The following is a 9,291-nucleotide window of genomic DNA, read 5'->3' as shown; positions in this document are numbered from 1 at the left end:
CGCCGAATCTTCTGAAGAAAACATTTGCTGAAGTCCTTGCACCGACACGGGCCTCGAAACCTGCAACACCGGCACCGCACAAATACTTCCCTACGGACTTGCCATCGGCCGGTATCGGTACAGTTTTGACAGGCGACAAAGGTCCAACATTGCTATTCACAGATGCTGAGATCGAAGTCCTTGCAGCTCCATTCAAATTTGCACTCGTGGGCAAATTTTCGCATGGAGCACCCTCATACAGCATCCTTCACAAACTAATCGCTGGAACGGGCATCAAAAACAAATTCACGGTTAGTATGCTCAACACCAGACATGTCTTAATTTCCCTATCTTGTGAAGCGGATTTTTCTCGTCTGTGGCTGCGGCGTATTTGGTATATTCAGGGGTACCCAATGCGCGTCTTCAAGTGGACTCCTACTTTCACACCGTCTAAGGAGTCATCAATTGTACCGGTGTGGGTTAGTTTTCCGGAGCTACCAGCACATCTGTTCCGCAAGGAAGTTCTATTCACGGTGGCGAGCATGATTGGAACTCCTCTGCAAATTGACGATGCGACACTCAATCAGTCCAAGCTCTCCAAGACAAGGGCATGCATTGAATTGGATCTTCTCAAACCGCGCCTTGAAAACTTTCAAATCCAGATTTGTGGGGCAACTATTGTGCAACGTATTGAGTACGAGGATATCCCGCACTACTGCTCTTTGTGCAAACATGTTGGGCATCGAGACTCAGACTGCTATACGGAAGGCAATGCTCCCAAACCACCCCCCCTGGAAGCCGAGCAATCGTGCTGGAAAGAAGGTTGCTGAAGAGGTAGGGCGAGGCAAAGCAGTTGTAAAGGAAACTGGTAAGAGCTCAAAGATGATGGACCAGCCTGCAAAGGACCCCAGGTACCAAACTGAACACAAAACTGATTCTATGGCTAGCGTGGATGAAAATATTGTTTCTGTTGATATTGCTAACACCACATGTGAGGAGGGAAAATGGGTGATGAGAATTCGGAAAATAGAATGGCTGAAGGAAATTGGATACAAGTGGGAAATGCTACCATGCTTCTCCAACAGAATCAAGATGAGGGCGAGAGTTTGGTCAGTAGTGCCAAACCATTAAAGATCTGCGACCCGATTTGCTCGACCAATCGCAACCCTGTCGATACAGATTCGGCAGAGCAGCTGCTACAAGAACTGGCCTCTCTGGCCAGACTGCCTAGGAATCAATTTCGCGTAAACGAGATACCGGAGTACCTGGTCAGGCACAAGGAGGAGAAAATCCGAGTTATGAAACAGAGTGGCTCGTGCGGTCCAAGAATTAAGACAGATCGAATCAAGAAAAAATGAAAGAAACAAAAAATTTGATGTCGTATCACAATGTAAATGAGTAGTACTCCTCCATTTATCTTTTGTTGAGTCTATGTTGTAATTCTGACTGTGCTTTATTTTTAATGAAGATGGGATGGGGACCCCAATAAGCATCCCCCACCTTCGGGTGTTCTGACTAAAAAAAAAAAATCCTAAACCCTAAATCCTAAACCCTAAAAACCCTAAACCCTAAATCCTAAACCCTAAAACCCTAAACCTAAACCCTAAACCCTAAACCCTAAACCCCAAACCCCAAACCCTAAACATTTTGCAGTCAACGGCCACCGGCGAACGGCCAGAATCTCCGCCACCGAAAGTTGACCCGCCGTTGACTGCGTTTGACTCGTTGACCGAGTTGACTCGGTCAACCCAGTCAACCCAACAATTCCAGCAGCATGCTTCCTTGATCCCGACGCCGATCCTTCCGAAGAAATCATTTGCTGAAGTTGTGGCACCTCCACAGGCCTCAAAAACTGCAAAATCGGCACATCACAAATATTTCCCTACGGACTCGCCACCGGTCGCTTTCGGAACAATTTTGACAGGAGACAATGGTCCAACATTGCAATTTACAGACGCCGAGACCGAAATCCTTGCAGCTCCATTTAGATTTGCGCTCGTTGGAAAATTTTCGCATGGAGCACCTTCGTACAGCATGCTGCACAAACTGATAGCGGGAACTGGCATCAAAAACAGATTCACGGTTAGTATGCTGAACAACAGGCATGTCTTAATTTCCCTATCCTGTGAATCAGATTATACTCACTTGTGGCTGCGATGTATTTGGTATATCTAGGGGTACCCAATGCGCGTTTTCAAGTGGACTCCTACTTTCACACCGTCTCAGGAGTCATCAATTGTACCGGTGTGGGTTAGTTTCCCGGAGCTACCAGCACATCTGTTCCGCAAGGAAGTTCTACTCACGGTGGCGAGCATAATTGGAACTCCTCTGCAGATTGACGATGCCACACTCAATCAGTCCAAGCTCTCCAAGGCAAGGGCATGCATTGAATTGGATCTTCTCAAACCGCGCCTTGAGGATTTCCAAATCCAGATTTGTTGGGCAACTATTGTTCAGCGTATTGAGTACGAGGATATCCCAAACTTCTGCTCCTTATGCAAACATGTCGGACACTGAGACTCAGATTGCTATTCAAAAGGTGATGCTCCCAAGCCACCTCCCCGGAAGCAAAGGAAGAGGGCTGCTGTGGAAGTGGAGCGAGGCAAAGCAGTTGTTCATGAAGTTGGTGAGAGTTCAAAAACGAGGGAGCAGCCAAAACAGCTTCATCCTGCTAAGGACACCAGGTACCACGCTGAGCACCAAACTGAAACTATGACTAGCGTCAATGAATTTTCTGTTCCTGCTGATGAAGTTAATATTCCCTGTGAGGCTGGAAAAATGGGTGATTTGTCTGCAGATAATCTTGTTGTTAGTTCTGTGAAAAATATTATGGAGACTAATTTGCCTAATCTGGTTGTTGGTGCTGTGTATCCTCCGATTGGGGGGGTGGAAATCCAAATGAGGAAGAAAAGGGTTACCCTTCCGCAGGCCTCTAAACTGTTCAAAAATCTGAAACTTTTTGGAATGATTACTCCACCACTAGAGGAATGGGATGAAACTGATGAATCAGACGGGGAAGACGATGATGTTAACCTGGGTAGCCCACGGCCGGTGAAGATCCAGAATCCAGCTTGCTCGCTGAACAGTAATCCGGCTGAGATCGAGGAAAGAGAACAGTACTTTGCTTCTCCAACACCGCCACGAAAATACAGACATCGTTGCACGCATTGGATCACTACAACCACGTAGAAACTTTTAACTTTTTTCTGTTTCACAATGTTTTGGAGTAGTACTCCTCTTGTTTCTTAAGTGTTTTGTAAGATATCAGTTATTTACTTTTTAATGAAGATGGGATGGGGACCTTGGGGCTAGTGCATTAGGTGGCCCCAACCTTTATTGCTCTTCTTGGACCAGGCTTCCTTGGGTCATATGGATCAGTATAGTTTGTAATAAAAAATTTTGTGGTTTATAAATACCACTCTATCATTCATTTGACACATACTTAATATTCAATATTTTCTCATTTCTGTGTAAATTCTTTGTGGATACTGTATATTCATCTTTTCCATTACGGATTTTATCTTGATGAACTTTTGACGTCACCATTGCGCTATAGAACATTGTACCCAACAATGCTTATTAGAATTAGACTGCCATCCATCCCCTACAGGATCCTAAGCGGTCGAGTTCCTTGAAAAAAGCGAATTATATTGGCTCATGTTATTTTCTTACGAATTAATACTCTCGTCCGCAGGTACAAGATGAGAATATGACACTAGTACGAAGGACTTGGTTTCCAAGAGAGTGCACTGCCTTCAAGGAAAACGAAAAGAAGCAACAGCAGTCTTTACCACGAAAATGGCAAGGATCCCAATTATAATAAATAGTTGTATGCATTGATAACGTCATGCGATGAAGAAATGATCAAGTACAAGCTCTACACCAAGTATCTTCTTAGGAAGAAAAATATTGTAACATGAAACCATGTTCTGGAAAAGCATTCTAATACCAATGCGATTAAGAATTCCAAGCAACTTCACACCTCATACCATGGCTTTCATCTTGACCTTAGATCTGTGAGATGAGTAGGAAACGGTGATCAAATCCTTCGTGCAACTTGACCACTTTCCACAACACAATTCCAGTTTGGTTCCCCATGTGCCAAAAAAATTTCAATACTTGTCTCTCTGCCACAAATACCAGACAAACACCACTACAGGCGACAACGGATGGTCCTTAAAGTTGAATTCTCAAATTCAAATATCAGTTTTCTTTGTTATGTTGCACTTGGATTGATTGATATCTCTTTGATGTATTCTCAAGGCATTAGCAAACAACCTTTTTGCAGCGCCCATATGTTCCTTTCGCAAATGGTTTTCGTCAATGCTATTCTCCTTTCGCTCTGATGCAGGACCTCCCTTGGATGGTACTACGTTTTTCTGCTTGGCTTCCTTACTCAAGGAAGATAATTCAGATCCATTGGATTTGTGGACTTCTGACAATGTACATGTTATTGGATGTTTGGTAGACAGGGACTTCCTCTCCAATTTGTTGCTAGAACAGATGGTCGCCTCATCCACTTGTTGAATGTTCCAATCTTTTGCTGTCGGTCCATATTCCTTAGTATCACTTGAACTGAACTCATGACAGACCACCTTATTGGTTTTGCCAAGCGCACGAGTTATCATACGACGGGCAACAACAGGGTCATTTCTTGGCCTCTGCTTTACCAGTTCAGTTTGATATAATTCTGCCGAAAAGATTCTCTGCCGTGCAGCAAGATAAGTTGTCTCTCTCTCCTCCAGTGAACATTCCCTTGCAGAATTATCCCTCTGGCCTAGAGAACCATGGAAACAGACTTCTTCAGGCAATGAAAATAATGCAGAGCAAACGACAGTGCATTACTGAAGCAATGGATTCTAAGTCCGGAAAATCAATAAGCACTAAGGGAGTTCTAATCCAATATAAATCATATAACCACCTCAGAAAATTAGAAACGAGACAGAAAGAATGTGTCAGACATACTATATAACGTATTACAAAGTATATGGAAGCTTTCAGATTGAGTATTTCAGAGCAAAAGCATCTCTTCTCGTTGTTCCCTTTGTCCTTCGAAATTTCCATTTAGCGTAGCTTGTTTTCAATGCACTTTGATTATTAAAGAGGTTTGCATGATCTAAGGAGATATCCATTAACAAGCATGCACACTTCTCAAACTTCATCTCAATACTGTGTTGAGTGCCAGGTTACCATGAAAACTAAAAACCCAAACTTAGATGTCACAATCAGCTCGCAATTTAAGGAAAGATGGGAGTAGCCACTTCATCCTTTACCATGTTATTCTTCGAGGAAATGATTATCCACTTACGCATTATGACTTGATCAATTCCACTGATACATAATAAGAATCAATGATAGAAACTGAGGGCATTAATTGCATTATGTGCCCAAATAAAGTTGTCTAAGTTACGCCATATCTCCTCTTAGTCTCTCTTCCATAACCAATAAGGTGGTGTATAAGCATAAATTATTGCTGATTATTGGAAGCCTCACCAGGAATGCTGCTCCACTTATTTAAAATCCAACAGCTTGCACCCATTGAATGGTGTCTTTAGATCTAATTTAAGCAAATTGATATATTCCATACAACAAAAATTAAAAACAGTATCAATCAAACGGAAAGGGTACTTTTATCAAGGAAAATTTCTTAACTTTTGCTGTCCTGGAGGCTATACCTCACCTGGTATAACTTTCTCTCGGCTTAATACATCAAAAGATACTGGAGACTGCATCTCACCAGACTGCCACAATAAATCAGTCACAAGGATGGGAGGTCTGCAATTTAATTGAATAAAGTGGAAGATAAGAATTCAAAAGGTTATCCAATCAATGTCATTTCCGAATTCAGACATCAAAATGAGAGAACGGTCTTTATTGAATGCCAAATCATATTAACCCAATAAACAAATTTAAAAAGCAAAAAATTCTGAAAACAACAACATAATCTGGTCCAACACAAATTAAGGTATGTGTAAATAAAGAAGGGTAATTACATTGAGCTCCCCCGAGATTTGGCATACTACGAATACCCCCTTGTTGGTTCAGAAATTACCAATACCCCCCCAACCCCCTGATATTTGATGAAATTATATAATTCTTGAATGAAGACTTGGGATTGTCAATTTCACCTTTCTTGTATCTTTTTCTTTTCTCAAAAAAATGAAAAACTAAAAAAAGAAAAAAAGAAGAAGAAGAGGAAGAATTGGATGAGATGGATGGAAAAACTTTAAAAAAATCATAAAAATATTATCCAATTAGTCCACAAAAAGTTTTAGAAAATTTAAAATTTAAGTATTTCACAAAGTGTATTTTTGGTCAGTCCATCACAAAAAATAGATGGAAATCTAACGGAGATTAACGAACTGGCTAGTTAATGGCCGGCCATTAAAACCAGGGGCGTAGTGGTAACTTTTCCAACAACGATAAGGTATTTGTAATTATATCAAATTTTAGGAGAGGTCGTTGTAATTTTACCAAATAAAGAATGATTGTCAACAGTTTACGTACATTGATGTCTCTGGACAGCGCTCCAAGATTAAGTGCCTGTCCTCTCCTTCACCAACAGACTGATGAGAAAACCTATCCTTGTAACACAAACATTATATATGTTTAAAAATAGTGGAGTGGTCACAGTTTAACATTCTACTGCTTAAAGTTTTGAAAATACAGAAGGATATCATTGCAAACATAAGAACCTTAGAAGAGAAAATACCCAAAGATGTCAGCAAGACGATGTATGAGCAAGCGGTTATAAGGATTCATTGGTTCCAGCTCAAGCACCCCATTTAAACTGCATAAAACATTTTTACCCCCTAAATTTTTTGAATGAAACTTAAAAGTTCTCTTCAAGTCAAGTCAAAGAAATCTAGCCAAATGCACCATTGCATGTAAAACGTATGAAGTAGCAAGTGTACTAGATGCATGCACCATTTTGGCCAAACTGCAGAAAGAACAAAACTTTCAAAAGTCAGCAGTTTCATCCCATTATGGGGGAGTGTAAAGTGTTTTTGAAAAATGAGGTGCTCACAAAATGCTTGGTTGAAACACAACAGCTTGAACAATAAATAATTATTGACAGAACCTGAAGGTTCTGATGATTGTGGATTCCCGTTTGGAGGGAGAGGACCAGGGAGTAAAGCAGTACACGACTTGCTAAGAAAATTCTACCAATGACGCACGTGAATTTTTTTCCCTTTAATTTAAGAAGGTTATACATTGTCGAAAATTATAGTTTCTTTCAGTTCAAAGGGGTCATAGAAACCATCTTCTTACAAACTGCTAAAGTAGCTGGATTCACATATGAACTGTGCAGTAACTTGTGTCTACTGGAATTTACCCAACTTACCTTGTATCATTGTGAAGAAAATTAACTAACACCTGTTCGATTGACAAAATGAGATGCTTGCAAGGAATGTTGTCTTTAACAAGAAAAGCCAACTCCTCGACCTGCAAATGTGCTATTATAGATAAGAATCAACCAAGAGGGAGAACCAAATTTCAAATATGTTTTCACCAAAGTTAGAATACAAAGTTGCTGCCAGAGATGTATTTACCAAGCCCCAGCAGCAAAAGCAATTATTTCCATTCAATGTCATGCTACAGCACTAAACAAGCTCCTTTGGATAGATAAGATCTTAACAATGCGGCATGGGTCAACTTTTTAGTGTCTTGAACCTGGTAAGCTACCATACAATCTCGATTACATGCTCTGATAATAGGAGTGCAACTCAAAGCTAGTGCTTCACATTTTTCTATGAGAAAAGTTTGTGTGTTTCATACATACTCGACATGTACTACAATATGCATCTGTACTAGATAAATAACAAGGCGTAATGAAAGCACTTTTGCTCTTCCAATTTTTGGTCATGTTTAAGATTTGCACAGGCAACCTACATTACAGTGAGGAAGCACTGAGGGCGTCCTGTGAACAAATCAAATTACTTAAAAGGTAAGAAGGTAGGTTAAATGAAATCTATGCACTTGATATGCTGATATAGCGAAAGAAGGCAAAAGAAGAAGGGAAATCATAGAAACTAGTAAGCTGAAGAGAAAGAGAAGTAATTTGGATTATGAAGTCTGAATTTTTTGGATTATAGAGTGTTTCGTTTAAAATCAGACTTTATAAGATATTTGGCGCACCACCAATTCTCAGCTAGTGATTTCCTCCCAAGACTCACCACATCAATGAAATCACACAACACTTGTTTTCTACATGGACAACTCTTTGGTCCTACACTAAACCTGGGATAGGTTTCCTCATTTTGACAGGATATCGTTCCTATTATACCATATCCTTCTCAGATGCATAGAACTTCTAGGCCAGTATGCACCCCCCAACATTCAGCCAGATCTGGTAACTTTATCATTCTGTTCTTGCTTCATAGTAATTTTCCATAGCAATGAATGCCATGTTTATGCATGTGCAAAGGCAACTGAAATATTGTCATCCCTCTTGCCTCTTTCTCCAAGAAACCTTGATTCATCTTGCTACCTCCAAGACGTTGCCACTCAACCAGAGTGCATCAGTCTAAAAGGTTTCAAAGCCGTCTGCAACTTTTTCAAAATCCTTGCCATAAGATTCCATGGGATAAATAAAGTAAACACTTTGGCTGACCAAGAACGACAAACTTCCCAAGGTACACCAGCGAAAGGTAGGCCACAATTGAGGTCTTGAAAGAGTGTTCAAACAATCCAAATGACAAAATTTTTACTAGAAGTAAAGATCAATTGAACAGGTGGTGTAAATATCATCTAAACATGGAAATCCACAAAGATGAAAAGAAAGGGAAGCAGCAACAGTTGCAGGTTAATTAAAATCATAATCGTACATGAGCAGTAACAGAAGTAAAAAGGTAGTAACCATGGCAAATTGGGTGGTACTCATTGAATTTGAAGTGCAGAACTCGAACTCGAAATCGTACTGCAGTTGCCGACCAACTCTGCTTTCAATTCCCTGCTCTCTCTATCAGTGCAGAACTCGAACCCGAAATCGAACTCGTGCTGCAGCTGCCGACCAACTCTGCTTTCAATTCCCTTGCTCTCTCTCTCTCGCTCGAAAGCTTCTATTCTTAACAGGGTTTAACTTATTCTCGGTGGTATTAAAATTACCAAATTATCTACAATCTTAAATAGTAATTTATTCCTTATTCTTTTTTTTGAAAACATAACAATTTATTCATTCTTAATTGCTATTTTTTTATAAGAGGACTATTTACCTATTTTTCATAGCATAGGCAAGGAAATTGCAATTTACCCATTCTTAATATCAGTCATTTGTAATAGATTTCTTGTGTATAATTTTTATAAGTATCG

The 9,291-nt window shown here is 40.3% G+C and overlaps 1 protein-coding gene across 4 annotated transcripts; it reads right to left on the bottom strand.

Moving 5' to 3' along the window:
• Window positions 1-3,793: 3,793 nt before the first annotated feature.
• LOC105161261 (uncharacterized) lies at window positions 3,794-9,073 on the bottom strand. Of its 4 annotated transcripts, none has more exons than XM_011078897.3 (6): window positions 8,840-9,072; window positions 7,325-7,425; window positions 6,692-6,769; window positions 6,487-6,558; window positions 5,660-5,754; window positions 3,794-4,756 (listed from the first exon to the last, which is right to left on the bottom strand). In XM_011078897.3, exons 1-6 carry the CDS (start codon window positions 8,861-8,863, stop codon window positions 4,176-4,178), a joined length of 951 nt encoding a protein of 316 aa, XP_011077199.1. In that variant the 5' UTR covers window positions 8,864-9,072; the 3' UTR covers window positions 3,794-4,175. The 4 variants fall into 4 exon arrangements, with proteins under 4 accessions (XP_011077199.1, XP_088736299.1, XP_011077200.1 ...); XM_088880173.1 differs by lacking the exon at window positions 8,840-9,072 and adding an exon at window positions 7,533-8,786; XM_011078898.3 differs by lacking the exon at window positions 6,692-6,769 and having other exon boundaries at window positions 8,840-9,073.
• Window positions 9,074-9,291: the final 218 nt, after the last annotated feature.

This window comes from Sesamum indicum, linkage group LG4 (genome assembly GCF_026168435.1).
Source record: "Sesamum indicum cultivar Baizhima isolate 11 linkage group LG4, ASM2616843v1, whole genome shotgun sequence".
NCBI classification, from domain to species: Eukaryota; Viridiplantae; Streptophyta; class Magnoliopsida; order Lamiales; family Pedaliaceae; genus Sesamum; species Sesamum indicum.
This window is presented reverse-complemented; position numbering and strand designations above follow the sequence as displayed.

Bases quoted from the DNA above. Each gene is read 5' to 3' on its own strand.
- LOC105161261 (XM_088880173.1), bottom strand. From the start codon at position 7,574: ATGACATTGAATGGAAATAATTGCTTTTGCTGCTGGGGCTTG. The intron at 6,770-7,324 runs GTAAGTTGGGTA...TGTTTTATGCAG, and splicing joins TTTCTTCACAATGATACAAG to TTTAAATGGGGTGCTTGAGC. The intron at 5,755-6,486 runs GTACGTAAACTG...ATTAAATTGCAG, and splicing joins CGCTGTCCAGAGACATCAAT to ACCTCCCATCCTTGTGACTG.